This window comes from Nematostella vectensis, chromosome 14 (assembly GCF_932526225.1).
Source record: "Nematostella vectensis chromosome 14, jaNemVect1.1, whole genome shotgun sequence".
Taxonomy (NCBI): domain Eukaryota; kingdom Metazoa; phylum Cnidaria; class Anthozoa; order Actiniaria; family Edwardsiidae; genus Nematostella; species Nematostella vectensis.
Window position 1 is genome coordinate 2,121,699 of NC_064047.1, and position 19,414 is coordinate 2,141,112.

Here is a 19,414-nt window from a genome sequence, read left to right on the forward strand (position 1 = left end):
AATAAACCAAAATATTACAGCGTTGTTATTATCACGATAACTTTTAGATTCCATTTTAATTAAGCTCTCGTAAGCGACCAACACCTATTGTTCAAGTTTTTGGCGCCCAGTGGTCGCTTATGAGAGCAAGCTCTCGTAAGAGACCAGCTCCGTTAACGACCACAATTCTCAGTTCCCAAGGTGGTCGCTTACGAGAGCTTTAACTGTAATCCCAATACCTGTCAGAAAAATGACAACAATAAAAGCAAAATGCGAAAGTTTGTATCATTTAAGGGCTTGATTCACAATGTTGAATCAAACCCTTACACAAAGTCTACAGCGGGCCGGAATTAATTTGGTTCTATATGATTATTTATGAGTTTCTTAATAATTTAATAACTCGGGTGTTAATTAGCAAAAAAAATATGACAGAGCAATTCTATGGCTACCCTGATCGCGTTTAAAAAAAAAACATATTATGATCATTTTGAGATTCAATGTCCAATTCCACGGACGAATAACACCAGTTTTTGAAAAAAGCGCGCTGTTTTACTGTGTTTCAAAGAAAAACTTGACTTTACTAATTTGTGTGTTATTTATAAGTGATCATACGATTCGTAATTGCGCTTGTGTGCTTTAAATAGAGTCTCAAATTCGCCCTACGGGCTCGTGCAATTTATGATACTTTTTGAAAAATTACACATGAACTAAGAAGTCACGTGACTTCTTATTGAGATATTCCAGGATATTACAGAAACTCGACTATTATCGCAAAAAGTGACTTTTCATTTCGCACGGGTACGTCATTGACCTTCTTATGCTTATCCAATGACAACCATCACGCGCTTACACAATTGGATCACGATAGCTAATTACAACATGATTCGGATGACTCCCTCCTAGATATAATTTCCCTCAATCAAGATCTTTTAATTATTACAAATACCCTAAGAATATTCCCCGACAATAACACCTTTAATAATTTAAACCCCCGCATTTACCGTTAGTAGTCATATCGTATCGGCAATTATGGGGATAGCAAGCTTAATCCTTCGTCTGCATATCTTTATGATTTTCTTTTCGTTTGAAGTATCTTCTCAAACTTGCTCAGTTAAATCCACCCCAAAAGAGAGACCCACCAAAAAGTTCAACAAATTTGAAAAATCGTTTCTTAACGGTACCGTTGTTCACGAGTTGCATGTTAAAGATGCGATGGAGTGTGGGTTATCGTGCTTGCAAGAAGATCTGTGTGCTTCCTATAACATGGCGCGGAAACCATCGCCAGGGCTTCGCTACATTTGCGCGTTGCTATCTATGCGAATTGGCAATCTTGGCGCAGAGCTGGTGAAGAGCGACACCTTTGACCACTTCAGTAATAAGGTAAATCAAGTAGATTAGATCAATTGCATTGCTTTACAGGACCATCTAATTTAAGAATTTAGCTTTCGACGAAACTAATATTTTCCCGCAGTAGCCCTGTAAAACATCCGTTTTAGCTGGCTCGTCATGGCTTAAACAAGTAAGAGTTAATTACCGAGAGCCAAGGCAATAAGCGATATACATCCCGAGGCCGCAGGGGTTTTGCAATTATGTTTTTAACATAACTGCAAAGTGGAAGGTTTACCCTTATACCGAGGTTGGGTTTTGCAATTATGTTTTTGACATAACTGCAAAGTGGAAGGTTTACCTATATACCGAGGTTGGGTTATGCAATTATGTTTTTGACATAACTGCGAAATCTAAGGTTTACCTATTTACCTAGGTTGGGTTTTGCAATTATGTTTTTGACATATCTGCGGAATAGAAGGTTAACCTATATTCCGAGGTTGGTTTTTGCGGAGGTTTTAACACACACACACACCAATCACGCTAAATTATTAGCCTCATATAAACCACATCTCCCTCACCACCACTCTAACCTAAACACAATACCATTTTTCCCCATCAACACAGCCATTAGCCATCCATACCACACCATATTCTTTTTTTTCTTTTTTTTTCACCTACCCACCACACACTACCACAACCTTTTCTATAGTCCCACTTTATCTTTTCACCACCCTCCACCACCTACTAGTCTAGCCTATCCACCTTTTCACCGTAATTACATTACTACCATCTCCACTCTACATTACCTTACTAGCCATCCTTCACCATCACCCTCCAACATCACCACACCATATGATCACACCCACCTCACTACCACACCACTTTAGGCCCCTAAAGTGGAATACCCGATCCAAACAAAAAAAAAAAATCTACCTCCGCACATAGAACGAGCTCTCAATTTCGCAGTTATGTCAAAAACATAATTGCAAAACCCGACCTCGGTATATAGGTAAACCTTCCATTTCGCAGTTATGTTAAAAACATAATTGCAAAACCCAACCTCGGTATATAGGTAAACTTTCCATTTCGCAGTTATGTCAAAAACATAATTGCGAAACCCAACCTCGGTATAAGTAAACCGCAGTTATGTGTTTTATCACAACAAGCCGTAATATTACGATTCTAAGTAAAGAATAAGTTGAGAAGAGAAAGGACGACAGGATTCTGGAGAAAAACAAAAACCAACACGGTGTGGGCTGTTCGTACTTGGCAAGAATGGGCAGAAGAGAGGAATTAGAACCAGAGCTGTGGCAGGATCGGATAGTTTCGTAAGTTTCAAAGGTGTTCGATTGTGTATCAAAGGTGTTCGATTGTGTATCAAAGGTGTTCGATTGTGTATCAAAGGTGTTCGATTGTAGTGTGTATGGAGTAATGAGAGAGGATGTCTGTAAGGTTGATAAAGTCATAAAGAGCCAGGGCGAAAGTGGCAATAAACCCCTAAAAAGACCTGCAGAATATGTAAGAAATTAATAGTCGAAGTTTGTCATTTTAATGGTCCAATAGATTTTGGAAAATTGTAGAGTTAAGTGCCAAATGGTTGGGTTTCGATATTCAGCATGGTCGAGTGCAGGTAGTGGATTGATTTAATTGCTCATTATAAATGCAAGGGATGTATACGAGCTTCCCCGGGATGTATCTATATACATCCTTGCATTTATAATGAGCAATTCAATTCAGTTAATCAGCCCCGCTCTTCCCTGCTGAATATCAAATCCCTCCCCGGGCTCTTAGCTACTTGCATATTAATGAGGTTTGTACGTGAAATAAAGCCTACAGAAAACAATGGAAACCGTGTCAATCATGCAATAAAGCAGTATAAATCCCTTGCTGTGCAAATACTGGTGTTTTGAAACATTGATGATACACTTTTGACTTCAACCTTAAAATCTAACCAAATTCTAAGAATAAGAACATGCTCTTCTTAAAAGTTCTTTTTTTACCAAACAAACCACAGAGTGTATCGTTTATATTTCAAAATATCATTTGTACAACAAGTGGTCTACACTTTTTATTTTTAAGCCATGACAACCCAGCTTTGTAATGTGTTAATTATTGTTAGAACGGAAGGAAATTCTGTTTTGCAGTTACAGGGCTATGTGTGGGAAAATATTAGTTTCGTGGAACCTTTAGCATTGTGGTGGTCTAGTAAAATGTATAGACGATGACTGAACGTGTTACCGAGTGAAGATATAAATAACCTCAAGCTAGATTTAAAATTAAGACGTTAGTTATTAACGTATGGTTAAAAAGAATTAAAAAGATATTGCATGATTTGGAAGTTCAGATTGCGTTTGTCAAAACATATTTCATGAGAAAACGAAAGGATTTCGCTGAAACAAGAGACATTTCGCTTTATTCGGTCTGGGCGTTATTAGGTTATTTTTCACACTAATTAGTCATCTTCATTGGATTCACGATAATGTGTCCTAGTTCGAAGTTAGCCACGCTTGGCACACCTGCAAGCCCTGCAAGCTTGTAACCTACTGCGAGAGTGCGAAATGGACTTCTTTTAGACAGACGGACGGACGGACAGAACGAGAGACAGACAGACGGACGGACGGACGGACGGGCGGGTGGTTGGGCAGGCCAAGCTGCTTGTGTTACTAATAACGTTACTAAGGCATTGGTACGTCCCTGACGTATTTTCCTCCAAGCTGCTAGTGTTATCCATAACGTTACTAAGGCATTGGTACGTCCCTGATGTATATTTTGCCAAGCTGCTATTGTTATCCATAACGTTACTAAGGCATTGGTACGTCCCTGACGTATTTTCCTCCAAGCTGCTATTGTTATCCATAACGTTACTAAGGCATTGGTACGTCCCTGATGTATTTTCCTCCAAGCTGCTAGTGTTATCCATAACGTTACTAAGGCATTGGTACGTCCCTGACGTATTTTCCGCCAAGCTGCTAGTGTTATCCATAACGTAACATTGGTACGTCCCTGATGTATTTTCCTCCAAGCTGCTATTGTTATCCATAACGTTACTAAGGCATTGGTACGTTTTTAACAGTTCCACTGCTATGCTGACAATGGTCGAAATGCATCGGATTTCTGTGGGGGTAAGTTCTTATAGAGCTTAAAATTAGCCTCTGTTACAACCTAGCAAACTAAGTACCAAATGTGGAAAAGCATCCATTTCCATCAGCTGATTTGGGAAAGCCAATGCGGTATTTTCTTTTCAATTTTGTAAATAAAGTATTAAACTTTTAAAGAAAAATATTTTGAGATTTTAGCACAGATACAAAGGTGTGACTGTCAAGGGCACTAAAAATAAATTTAACGGCCCATAAGCAACCAAGCCTAAATCAGATTGAGGCTCTATTTTAGCGCTGCGCTAACCCTATTCGGACCGGGCTTTTTGAGGCTTCCTGAGACGGAGGGGGGGGGGGGGGGGGGGCTCTTTCGGCCCCCCATCCGTAACTTTTGAACCATTTGAGCTATTATGACCAAATTTTCAAAGAATCATTATCTGACAAAGAAGAACAAAATGATATATTGTGTTGCCATAGCAACACAATATGACGTCATTTGAGGACACATGGTTATAAATAGCCTACCTTTCGAAACCTTTGCATAGAACATCCAAAATCAAAAAAAGTTATAATAATCAGTTCGTTTTCAAAAAACGACCGATATTTTTAAAAAAAATTTGGCTTTGTTACGTTACGATGACGTCACTTAAGTGAGCAGAAACGAGCAATATTTCTGTTTTTGTTAGATGTGTATTTCTGTATGTCTTTTTTCGATAATCTTACAGTAGACATATATTATTAGTGACACTGTTTCTATGACAACAATATGTGACACCTGTGACGTCATTGATTGGCATGGTACCTTTAATATAGCATAAGTTTCACGGCCATTTCGGAGGTGACATTTAGTTTTATCCGTGCCCGCGGTACTCCCCACTAGCTCAGCGTCGCTGACCAAGGTTACCCTTATCAAAGTATTAGCTGAAATTTCGACTTGTAGGGACCTGCATTGTCTTCCAACCAATCATACTGCCGTATTTTATTTTGAGCCCAACTGCACGCGCAGTCTCAGACAAAAAGCTATGTTCTCTTTTCGGTACTTTGACTTTTGTTGCTCTATTCTTTTATATGAATCCAACCCTACCTACGACTTTCAATTCTAGCTTGCAATTCTTTTGGAAAACAAACAAAACCGACGGACGATGGACAAAAAAATATTCTTTATAACTGCAATTTGCGCGTGCAGCCAACGTCAACGTAGCTGATTGGCCCGTTCGTGAGCGCGTCTAAAAATAGCCTGATCCTCGAAAACGCCGTTAACACTTATATAATACAGGGGCCGGTTGCACAAAGCCTGGATAAGTTATCCGTCGGATAGGCGCTAACTGCCGGATAAAATCCCTATCCAGCGAATAGTTATCCGGCGTATAAAATAGCGTTGCACAAAGCGTGGATAGAAGGCTGGATAACTATCCGCTGAATCGCCATCATTTACCACTAAATGGCTTCCCGTTTCCATGGTAAATATGCAAAGCGCGCGCTGGTTTTCCTTCAAACAAAATGGAGACCGTTGAAAAAGCTACTAAAAGTGCCAGAAAACAAACAGTTTATCGAGGCAAAGTGCATGTAAATCATTGAATGATCACAGGAGATAGTGTTTAGCTTCTTCCTGTCTTTGGGAGTCACATCTCTCGATAGAACGGATATAGTTTGATTCCAGTCCTGCCAAAGATGCATGTAAGTCCGTAGTTTATTGTAAATTAACCAACAGTAAAATTCGTCGTTTGCATTGTGTTTCAACTTTCACTGCGTCTAAAATTAATCTAAATTGTGACAAAAATTTTTGAAAGCAAGACGCCATTTTGTTTTTTCATCACATTTATTCGGTGGATAAGATTTTATCCGACCTCTATCATCCGGTTTAACCGCTGGATAACTTTTATTCGGGCTTTGTGCAACCGAATCACGCAACTCGGATAACTTTTATCCGCTGGATAAGGATTTAACTGGTGGATAAGACTTATCCAGGCTTTGTGCAACCGGCCCCAGATGATTGCCTCTACTTATGAGCCCTGTCTATAACTATGCGACTCAGTTTTTTTGGTCATTGCGCGGGTACCCTGTGGTGTCGCCCGCCTGCCTGTGGAGCCAGCACAATTTGCAATAACTTAGCAAAACGCCACCTCAGTGAAATAATTATACAAGAATATATTTTAGCACTATCCGAGAATGCTACATATTTAATAAAGCCCCGAAAGTTGCATCAAAACTTACAATTATTTAGTTTCTAGTGTTTCTGTAATTACAATCACGGGAACCCTGCGTCTAAAATTCCCACGCGTTTTGCTCTTCTAACTCGCGGCCGACACCGTGAATTGATAAAGTTTTTGCATTATTTCCGTCGTGGCTAAAGCCAAGAAAGAAATTCGACACATCTTAACACTTTTATAATAAAAAGACGCACAAAACGATGGATGGAAGGACAAAGGATGGGTTTGGAAAAAGAAGGTAAGTAAGACGTCAATTTTATAAACTTCGACGTAGCTATAAAAAACTCTTGTGTTGATATATTTCTAGCACTCAAACAGTTTAAGCCATGATGGGATGTTGATGTTTCATTATACCTAGTTTCTAACTAGTAATTCAGCTAGTTTGTTCATACATTATCCCATATAAAGGATAAAAATTGTGCGATTCATTGTTCGTAAACAAACGTCGCGTTTGTTTTAGAAAATGTTGTTATTTCTTTGCTTTTAATTCATTCAAGAAGTAAACTAATCTTAAGCTTTTTATGGGATAACTTTTAAACTGTAAATAAAGAACAATTTCTTATCTGGAGATTCTTCATCACATTTAAGTTCTGTCGGCTCTTTTATAAAGAAAGATATCGAGCGAGGAACGGTTTTAGTTTATATTTTGTGAGTTCGAAGAAAATTTAAAATTTAAAATGAATTCTGGTTTAAAAAGGTTCATGAAGGGTAATATGTTCTAAAAAGATCTGCTTTACCTACACAGTTCTCTTTATGCATATCTTAAATACCCCAGCTCAACATTTTCATACAACATCTCAAAACTCCCATCTCTTCAATTTTCATAGAAAGCTAAAGACGGCTTTTTGTTGGGAGCATTTAGTTCGATACCTATAGTTTTTCTCTACAGCTTTTCCTAAGAAAAAGGTCAAAAGGCAATTCAACCTCTTGCTCATTAGCCCCTAAAAGCAGACTTCATATATTAATTTTCTGTTCAAGGTTCTATTTTAAAGGTTACTTGGAATTATTTTCAATTTTAGGTTTATCAATTAGGTTTTCTGCAGCATAACATTTATATCTTTAGTATTCTTCCGTAGCGTTTTGTCACTGTTCTCCAATTTTTTTCAGGCGAATCTAAACTCAAGCAAGCTGCCAGCTTTAAAGGCATGATGCTAGGGCATCATTGCATTCATTAATACAGCTAAGTAACAAAAAAGATAGATAATAGTTACAAATGAAAACTTGTTTATATAAAAATGAACCAGGCTAATAAAATAAACTAAAAGTAGTCAGAAACAAGTGAGAGTGGTTTATTTCATTCACCCTTTGACAAACTGGCTGGTACAAAACACTGACCAAACATTGGCCCTTATTGCAAATGGACTAAATGGGTTTTCTAGTAAAAAAAGTATGGTTTCAATTTGAACTAATTAACTACACAGGGTTTTGTGAGCAATCTACTTTTCAAATAGCTGATATGAATACAGCTCAATACTTAAAAATCTGAGATGATATTGCGAAAATCAACAGCAATGTACCATTTAACCTTTCATGCAATTATTTCAAAGATAATTTAGCACTGTATATGGAAGTGATGTGAAATGAAAATATAGCTACCTTTTTTTTACAATTTGCATCTTTCTGTTATGCCACACCAAGCCCTATTTTATGTTTTAACACAAAAATACCAGGTGTACATACCCTTGAAACCATGATGCTTTAATATGGGGGTGTAGTGGGTTCATGGACCTCCTCATCGAGGGTCAGTGTTTTGTATGATCCACACAAGACAAAGTGTCAAATCATAGAGTATTAGCCTCTATGATTTGACACTAAAGAAGGTTGATAAAACTGTTTATCCAATATTTGTAATTTCTACCAAATAACTTTTATTACCCTTCAACTGAGAGAAAATTATAAAAATCAAGAAAATCTAGTAGTAGTGCAATGTGAAAGGAAAAAAGGGAATTTGGACAGTGTAGGCAAGTATGGATGAGCACATTTACCGGCAAAAACGATATGCTAATGTATAGAAACGCGTTGTGTGCTGATATGGTTTTAAATGTTAAAGAGAATATAAAAGCACCCATTTTACTGCAAAAAAACTATAATTCGTTTTCAATAATTCTTCAATGTTCCCTATTGGATTATACCTCCATATACACCCAACAAGTTTTTCCGGGTTAAACAAAAATAAAAATATACATACACACATATTCCACTCTACACCTGTCCATCAAGCACTTTTCTATGAACGGCTTCACTCACACATTAAATATATGCATACATGTTCGTGACTAGCCCACCACCCCCGGGCATGCGACAAGTGCAGGGATCGGGGTTTATTTTTAAAAATGCTTGTACGGACCGTTGCATTTCTTTATCCAAAAAGTTAAATGGCATCCGATGACTAGATAATAATTTTATTTGCTCTATCCCCCTTCACTTCTCCATTAAAAATAAAACATTTTGCCCTCTGACGATAACTTGCAGAATTTTCTGTTGTTCCGGGTAAAAATTCAAATTCTTGTGGTAGTTATATGACATCTTTCGATATTTGAGCGGGAAAACACTTCTTTTTCCCGCCTAGACAAAATTAGCCCTGATCCCTGCTCTTGTCGCATGCCCGGGCATGTGTCGGCGGTGCGATAAGTTCAAAGACAAAGTGAGCTGTCACTCATCAATCATGTCTCATACCAACATCACAACATTGGCCGTAACTAGGCAGGTTTTCGAGCAATGGAATCAAGCGTTGCTCCACTCCCTTCCTATTTTATATAGAACCTAAATACGAAGTTAGGTTCGGAGAGGGCTCGGGCTAGTCACGAACACTCAAGAGGCTATGGTTACTCAGTACTGTTCAAATGTTTCGAGAGTTGAAAACAACGATCGCGTGGGTTTTTAGACAAGAGAAATAGAGAAAGGATTTCGCTGAATCGGGAGGCAGGGGACATTTAGCACAAAGGTTAGAGATATTTTATTCGCTGAATACAATATTCAATACAAATTTGGAATGCATTTTTGGTTATTTTATTAAGAAATCGCTGACAAAGTATCCTAATTCCCGTGGGCAGTGCCTAAATTATCGCCCTATTTGCGGGATTTACAATTAAGTAATGTCGAAGCAGCATTTGTTGGGCTTTCCATTCCGCTTTCAAAAGTCCCCGGCGGTTTGGGTGCACATAACATGCCATATCAAGAAAATTTAGCCAAAACTTGTCGTATTTCCCAGCCGCGGTCACTTCCATATAAGGAAACTAATATATTCCTTATTTGGAAACCCTGCATGATTCTTGACATTTTTAAGGCTGCCGTACCGCAGGTGCTTCGCAAACTATAAATTATATTCAAAAGAGAAAAACAGGGACTGTGACCATCTTTAGTCATAAATGTGGACTTTAAAAGCACACTAGCATACACACATTGGCACCAGTCGGGCCAAGACGGGACGTGCAGTCCGTGCAGTTCGGCAACCATGGACAGCTGTTTCGTCTTTATTAGGACTCGTCAGCATGGCATAGCCGGTTTGCCTCAGTTAAACTTCATCGGCAAAAAAAAGCTGCAGGGCGACTTCGACTCGAACGAAGTGCTTTAAACCACAGCTTAGATCCATGTGGGATCTAGAGCTGCGACCGGGCTAGCGTGATGCCAATTGTGCGGATCACGCATGCGACCTTTGCTAGTCTAAAACTCCGTCGGATAGCCAAACTATCCTTGCGGTAATAGACTGTGCTAGCGTCCCGTCTTGGCCCGACTGGTGCCAATATGTGTATGCTAGTGTGCTTTTAAAGTCCACATCTTTAGTCAATGGAGAAAGCCTCTGAAAAGCAACTAAAAATGCTCAGTACCAGACCCCTAAAACGACAACGTTTTCTTCATATGATGGCAAAATGAAGTTGGGTGTATGTCGAGAGAGTCATTACTGACGTCTATCGAAAAATTTTCCAAGAGAAATTAACTTTTTGTAGAATAGTTAAACGATGATAAAGAAGGACCTGTGGATTTTCTTAATTTTTCGCAATAAACACGACAAAGTCGTTTCAAGGGTTCGCCGTGTAAGGTTGAAGTCATCGGAGTTTGGTGACAGTGCGTATTCAAGAGGCAGTGGGACAAAGAAAACTGAATTACACACAACTAATGTACGTGTCCCCGGCTGGTAGAATTTGGCACGGCCTCATGAGCCTGGGCTACCTGTGGATGCAACCCTGGAAATGCAAGAGGAACAAATAATATGTAGAAGTTTTGCCGTGAGTTGAATTTGCAAAACATAGCTGCAGCGAAATATATACTATATACTTTCTATGTGTTCGGCATATATTTTCCTCGACTTCTCGCTTCATGGTTGTTAAAAGGAGGAGCGTCACGGTAGCTCCCAAGACGGGAAGCCTGTGTACTATTTTTCAAAATAGCCAATCAGAGATGTCCATTATACGATAGTATCGTGTAACAAAGATTGCAAGAGAATCGCGCTAGTTAATCGTACTGTTTGTTTTGACTCAAACCCCCTGAAAAATCTCTTATTTCTTGATGAAATAAGCGTCTATATGTTTTCAGCGCTTGAAGAGGTCCCTGGAGGCCGTATCGAAGACTCTAAGGCAATGCTGTGGTTCGTATTCGATGTTTATTTCGTTGTCAATTCCAGAGTTACGCTTCGGAGCTTCGCGTGGCTGAATTACACTTCCCTCTACTAACAAAATATTCTATTTGCCGGTTATTCTTCCAAGGTGATGACTGTGACTGTGACTAGTAATAAACAGAGACCACAAATAGCAAAAATATCCGAGATAAAGAGGAGATAAGAAAGAGATAGAAAAAAGCAATACTCGAACGGAGAGAAAGACATTATTAAGAATATATTACTACCATCACTTATATATTATACATATACTATCTATGTATAAAATTAACATAAAAATAGGGCGCGAAATTTTAATGGCTGTTATGATGAAATTGAATAGTTTAGCTGTTGCATAACAAGGCTTTGTTCCTGTGGCGGCACGAAGACACTAGCTCGTTACGCTTGTTTAAAGTTGATAGCTTGGGTTGGCGGATAATGATAAGTTTTTCTTTGAGGCAGAGATTACATCTTTTGCTAGAGCTGTTGTAGGCGGAGTGAGATGACAGGATTTTCCATGAAATAAAGTGTTCTATGTCGTTGTCTTTAAGGCTCCACATGTACTTGCTTAGTTCGGTCGAGTTTCTGTGTTTAGCGTGTCGGAATGAGGCGGTGTGGTTTCTATATCTTGTCTTGAATTCGTTCTCGGTTAGTACTACGTAGTTTTCGGAGGTGTTGTTGTCCTTTCTTGTTACAGTAGCTTGGTAGATAACAGATGATTGGAGGCAGTTTCCGTCAAGGGGGCACGCTTTCTTTTGTCTGCAGTTGCATGTTTTGTTATTGGTGGCGGGGGAGGTAGGGGCGTCTTCGGTTGTTATTGATGAGGCGATTATGCGTTTGTTGTGGCTGTCAATTATCTGCTTGGTGTTGCTCATGCAGCTATAACTGATTTTGATTGTGTTCCGGTTGAAGATTTTTCTGAGTTTGTGGTCTTTAGGGAAGTGCTTGTCTATGAGTGAGAGGAATCTGTGGCCGATGTTGGTGCTTGTGTTCTTGCTAAAAGGGGGTTGTACCAGATGATGTTGTTGCGCTGGCGGTTCTTGCGTTTGTTTGTGGTGTTTGGTTCGTAGTGTAGCGTGTAGTTATATCCACTTTCGTCGAGTGCTTTCTGGTATGGCAGGGCGGCTTGGTCGAAGGTTTCTTTGTCTGATGATAGTGTAGATAAGCGTTTGTTGATACTGGCACTTACCTACCATCACAAAGAATACCCCTGCCAGTATCAACAAACTCGCAAATGCGAAGTACAAACTCGCAAAAGCAAAGTACAAACTCGCAAACGCAAAGTACAAACTCGCAAATGCAAAGTACTAAAATCAGTGAGAATTTCAGGCAATTCTACTTTTGGCAATTTTTTGTTGACGAAAAAAAGGTTATTTCCAAATTTTAACTTGTTATTTTGACTTTGAATTAGAAAAATTCCTATGCTTTTTCTATATTGTTAATTTTCATTTTAAAATTGATATTTTCTACCTTTATTCAATTGAAAATTATAAATTTAAAAGAACTTCCATTTCACATTTGGTATAGCCATTTTGAATATACCTACCATTATTTGATATTTCTGTTCACTTCATCAACAGAAAATAAGTCAGGGCGAATTTCCGGCAATTCTACTTTTGGCATTTAATTAATTTTTTCGTTGACGAAAAAAAGGTTATTTCTAAATATAAACTTGTCATTTTCACTTTGAAATAGAAAAATCCCTATGCTTTTTTAGGAAATATTGTCAATTTTTATTTTAAAATTGATATTTCCTGCCTCTTCCATTTCACATTTGGATGCAGCCATTTTGAATATTCCTATACCATTTTATTATACGACATTTCTGATTATTTTCATCAACAGTAAATTAGTAATTAAATCAATTTCTGGCAATTCAACAAACAAGGTTTATTTATTTCAAGCTTCTATTCATCTTCTGCAATCACAGGCGGGCTACTTAGTATAACCATCACCCTTTGCGGTGTACTGATTCCCGCCTTTTTTCTTGAAAAAAAAATAAATAAAAATGGCGGAATACTTGAACGAGAATCAAGAAGCGATAGAAAACCTGGTTAAACAAGATAAGTGACTTCTGGAAATGTTTCAGTCAGTAATTGCTTATTTATATAATAAGCAATTACTGACTGTAACATTTCGTAAGACTTTCTTTTAAGTCTTAAAAGACTTAGTCTTACGAAGAAATAAGCAATTACTGACTGAAACATTTCCAGAAGTTAGTCGACCTCATGTCCTACCACCGGGAAAGACTTGTAGAATACACGAGTTTACAGCCGTGGATTATTAGGGGAAGACATGCGAATACGAACAAAAGGGGGGTTACCAAAGGGGGTAATGAAGACAAGCGAATATGCGCGTAATACATGGGGAATATTCCAGATCTTACACTGTAGAATATTCGAGTAGACGCGGAGTCGACTTCATGTCTTACCATCGGGGAAGACTTGTGTAAAACACGAATTTACACCCGTGGATTATTTGAGGTAGACACTTAGTATGCACCTTGTCTTCCATGTGGTGTAAATGAGATGCATACTCGCATCTTCCGCGTGTCTTCACACGGTGTATATTAGGGCATTACTTGTTGTAATGTATAGTCTTGAGTATATTCGGAGAATACTTAGGAAAGACACGGGAATGTTTACCCCTAGGGGGAAGACGCAAGGAAGACAGAGGAAGATTTCGAATCTTACTTAAATCTGCCCTCGGGAGTATATCTGGGATTACTCGACTTTTTTCGGATGGGCAGTAAAACAAAGAGAATTTCGAAGAAATCAACGGCATTTTTCTCCCTTCTCAGAGATCGATCCGGGCTATCCGTTTCGGAAGGCTTGAGAAGGCATGACGCTCCTTCTTTAACCCTGTTAACCTAGAGTTTTAGCTACGGGTTATAGTACTTATCAGTGACTAAAACAAAGAATAGTTTTGAGTTTGAGTGATCACGTGGAATAAACCAACATCTTTCCCGATGACATCAATCTTTATTTGTCAATGATCCTTATCCTGAAGCACGCATTGCTTTGGTCACTTCTTTGTTTCGTTATGTTCTTGTTCGCCCCATGACAGGTTCTCCAATAGGGTTCTGGATTCCGGATCCTAGTGTGTGGATTCCGGATTCCATGTGGGTTTTTTCTCGTGGATTCCGGATTCCAGCAGCATGGATTCCGGATTCCATATCTTATTTTTTCATGGATTCCGTATTCCATATCTTATTTTTTCATGGATTCCGGATTCCATATCTTATTTTTTCATGGATTCCGGATCCCATATCTCATTTTTTCATGGATTCCGGATTCCGGATTACCTGTCATGGGGCGATCTTGTCTTCCTAAATACTGGCTTTCTTCAGCGGCGAAAACAAGATGAAACACGCACATCGAGTGTCGGTAGTGAATAATTATGCGTATTATAGTCCTCCAATCAAATCGCTCGAAGACAATGGCGCTATTTCAAAACAACAACAATCGCTTTGGTTGCCAGTGGGGCTTTAACTTCAAGCTAAAGACAAATGCAATTATTTTCCAATTGTAACGGCTTTCAGTTATCCGTTCATAAAATGTTATCGATTGATTTCAACAGTTAAATACTTTAGCCCGTGCTGTACCTAGTTGATCTGCCATAGAATATCGAATTACTGTAAGAACTAATTACCAACTAGAAGAACGTGAGATAACTGTGACATTGAGGAATCAAGACTAGAAGCCTTTCTAGAGACCCGCCAACCTTGGCGAATGAAACCTTTCTGTTTGTTATAACTAGTACTCAATAGTAACAGAACTCTACCGGAATTGTTACTAATTTAGACATGTAATTTAGTGCCTTTGATTATCGTAACACGCATTGTAACAATAGCTTAGTAACTGTTCCCATTTTATTATCATTGATTTCAGTTTGACCATACGTACGAGATTGTAAAAATATAGAAACTAAAAACCGTATGCGTACTTACACGCTTGTTCAAAAAGGCTTTCGATCACGAGAATTACACCAATACTTCATTGTGGGTATTTTTGTATACAAGCCAATACACTGATAAGCTAACGATGGCCGGTGGTCTCAACTGGTGAGAAGAAATTGCTTAAAATAATAGGGGAAGCAATGAATAATTTGAAATTTTGAAAGTCTCGCAAAAATTTCGAAAAGTCTCGAAATCTCGGACGTTTTTTTACGCATGTGTCGAAGTCTCGATTTTTCCCCAAAAAATTTTTGGCGTCTCAGAGCCTCGCTTTTTTACCACGGTTTTGGTGTCTCGGATTTTTAAACGCGGTCTGTTTTATGTTGTTACCATGCTACGGGTTTCCCCTTCTTTTTCGTAGTGTAGCAAGAATGTATTGTAACTCTACCTTTTTTCGACTAATGTTTATGACATACCTCAAGCAAGTTATCCAAAAACAAGCTCGGAAAAAAAGCCCGGGCTTGGTTGTTAAGAGACCGGAAAAGCTCGGATTCCGAAATTTGACAGAAGGTCTCGGGCTTGGATTCTGAAACTCGGGTCTAGGCGCCTCGGCAAGTCTCGTATTTACCCATCGCTACCCCTAACTATCAATACCCCTCTTTATTATTATTAAGTCATAAATGAACTTTGTACACTCTATCCATGCCACTGTAACTTATTTGTAACCAGAAGAAGACAGGTACTGAACAACCGAAATATTGTTCTATAAAAAAACAACATTTGTTAGCGTCTGCTTCTTTTCAATGTCTTATTATTTTTTAGGCACGTGTCGTGACATTAAACTCAGGCACCCGCCAGCCCCCAGCGGATATTACGTCATCGACCCCTCAGGTGATCTTGGAGAGCCACCTTTTCCCGTATTTTGTGACATGATGTCACACAACGGTATTGGCGTGACCGTGGTTGGTCATGATAGCGAGGGACGAACCCACGTCAATGGTTATAAAGGTGCTGGGTCATACTCGCGTGACATCACGTACGACTTCACAAGTGTCACACAGTTAAAAGAATTGACAACTAGGTCGAGCTACTGCGGACAGTTCATCAAATACGAGTGCAAAAACTCAGCTTTGTATTTTTACCCATGGAGCACTTGGTGCAATTGGTGGGTGTCACGTGACGGCCAAAAGATGACGTCATGGGGTGGTGCTCCGACTGGCAGCAACAAGTGCGCATGCGGGATGACGGGCACGTGCGCCAATCCCGCCTATCGATGCAACTGCTCGAGTAATGATGACACATGGCGAGAAGATAGTGGCTTACTCACCGATAAGGACACACTGCCTGTCATTCAGCTGAGGGCAGGGGATACTGATGGAAGTACGGAGGATGGGTACCTCACTTTAGGCAAGCTAATGTGTTACTAAACATAATATGTACCGTACACTTGGAGACCTGATGTGTTACTGAACATAATCTGTACTGTACACTACGGTACACTTGCCGAACGGATGTGTTACTGAACATAATCTGCACCGTACAATTGGAGAACTGATGTGTTAATAAACATAATTGTCCCATACACTTTGAGAACAGATGTGTTACTGAACACAATCTGTACCGTACGCTACCGTACACTTGGCGAACTGATGTGTTACTGAACATAATCTGTACAGCACACTTGGAGAACTGATGTGTTACTGAACATAATCTGTACCGTACACTTGGCGAACTGATGTGTTACTGAACATAATATGTATCGTACACTTGCCGAACTGATGTGTTAATGAATATTATCTGCACCGTACACTTGGAAAAAAGATGTGTTAATAAACATAATTGTACCATACACTTTGAGAACAGATGTGTTACTGAACACAATCTGTACCGTACGCTACCGTACACTTGGCGAACTGATGTGTTACTGAACATAATCTGTATCGTACACTTGGCGAACTGATGTGTATCTGAGCATAATCTGTACAGTACACTTGGAGAACTGATGTGTTACTTAACATAATCTGTACTGTACACTTGGCGAACAGATGTGTTACTGAACACAATCTGTACCGTACACTTGGCGAACTGATGTGTTACTGAACATAATCTGTATCGTACACTTAGAGAACTGATGTGTTACTGAACACAATCTGTACTGTACACTACGGTACACTTGCCGAACTAATGTGTCAATGAACATAATCTTCACCGTACACTTGGAAAAAAGATGTGTTAATAAACATAATTGTACCTTACACTTGGCGAACTGATGTGTTACTAAACATAATCTGTACTGTACACTTGGAGAACTGATGTGTTACTGAACATAATCTGTACCGTACACTTGGCGAACTGATGTGTAAGTGAACATAATTGTACCATACACTTGGAGAACAGATGTGTTACTGAACACAATCTGTACCTACGCTACCGTACACTTGGCGAACTGATGTGTTACTAAACATAATCTGTACTGTACACTTGGCGAACTGATGTGTTACTGAACATAATCTGTACTGTACACTTGGCGAACTGATGTGTTACTGAACATAATCTGTACCGTACACTTGGAGAACTGATGTGTTACTGAATATAATCTGTACTGTACACTTGGAGAACTGATGTGTTACTGAATATAATCTGTACTGTACACTTGGCGAACTGATGTGTTACTGAACATAATCTGTACTGTACACTTGGCGAACTGATGTGTTACTGAACATAATCTGTACTGTACACTTGAAGAACTGATGTGTTACTGAACACAATCTGTACTGTACACTTGGCGAAATGATGTGTTACTGAACACAATCTGTACTGTACACTTGGCGAACTGATGTGTTACTGAACATAATCTGTATTGTACACTTGGCGAACTGATGTGTTACTGAACATAATCTGTACTGTACACTCGGCGAACTGATGTGTTACTGAACATAATCTGTACCGCACACTTGGCGAACTGATGTGTTACTGAACACAATCTGTACCGTACACTTGGCGAACTGATGTGTTACTGAACATAATCTGTACTGTACACTTGGAGAACAGATGTGTTACTGAACACAATCTGTACTTTACACTTGGCGAACTGATGTGTTACTGAACATAATCTGTACTGTACACTTGGCGAACTGATGTGTTACTGAACATAATCTGTATCGTACACTTGGCGAACTGATGTGTTACTGAACACAATCTGTACTGTGCACTTGGAGAACTGATGTGTTATTATAAGTTATAAATAGCATGATCAACGAGGAAACTCGCAACTACGATTAATATTAGATTAGATGAGTAAACACGGTTAAATGGATTATGGCATTGCATAAGCTTTGTTCTTTTTACCACTCTAGAGAACACCAAATTTGAGCGAACAATTCTCAAATCAAACATAGTTGATTTACACAGTTGATCTACATATCTACAGTTTATTTGTGCCTTACTCTCCCCTGCTTGCTTTACACATGAGCAATAGAAGCGATTTGGCGAGCTTGTTCACAAGGGCAATAGAACACAGACTGGGATTTAAAATGGCTATGTGTCGTACGTGCCGCAGGGGCACGATAGCCGGTTTAATGAATATAAACAATACACTTTTACAAGTGACTTTAACATGTTGCCCAACGAAGGTGAGGGCACCCTATCGCCAAAGCCTGCTTGAAAAGAAGGCCGCCCCACACCTACAAATAAGAGTCAATTGCTCATATGACAGGGCAAATTAAGATGGAAAACCGACCAAAATGATGTAAAATGGGACACCAAAGTTTTAAATTAAAATCAGCACCACCAGTAACTGTTCCCTTGGTAATACCGCTCCTGCAAGTATATACCTTTAGGAGAGAAGACAACTAAAGAATGTCCCCATAAACATGGCATTATTGCTCCTGTAAAAATAAAAACCTGTTGTAAAAAGGACTCAATAGGCAACCAACTTCTACGAACAAAGGGGAGTCACTGCACCTGCAAGTGATCCCTATACACTCCTAGGGGAGCGGCTATATGCAGCTAGTCAAACATGGAACTCTCTAATATATTTCTTAAACGCTTCGGATTTCCGGCGTATTGTAATAGGTAGGTGTGAGTCCAAAGATTGACCGATTTTATTATATCCCCATAGCATTTGAATGATAAAATTGCATTTTGTAGGGTCAGCAAAACCGGCTAGTCTGTGGTAATATCTTAAAGCGGAAACATATGTCGATACAGTTGAAGCTGCATAACCTTGCTTGAAAAAAAAGGCTATAAACAAGGCAAGGCTAGTTAGTTGGAAGCTTAATAGGCCCCACGCCAAAGAGATAGTTGTTGAATA

The 19,414-nt window shown here is 39.1% G+C and overlaps 1 protein-coding gene across 1 annotated transcript; it reads left to right on the forward strand.

Moving 5' to 3' along the window:
* Positions 1-1,008: 1,008 nt before the first annotated feature.
* Positions 1,009-17,357, forward strand: LOC5518857 (contactin-associated protein-like 2). The gene is made up of 3 exons (XM_032363504.2): positions 1,009-1,359; positions 4,382-4,430; positions 15,925-17,357. Exons 1-3 carry the CDS (start codon positions 1,009-1,011, stop codon positions 16,527-16,529), a joined length of 1,005 nt encoding a protein of 334 aa, XP_032219395.2. The 3' UTR covers positions 16,530-17,357.
* Positions 17,358-19,414: the final 2,057 nt, after the last annotated feature.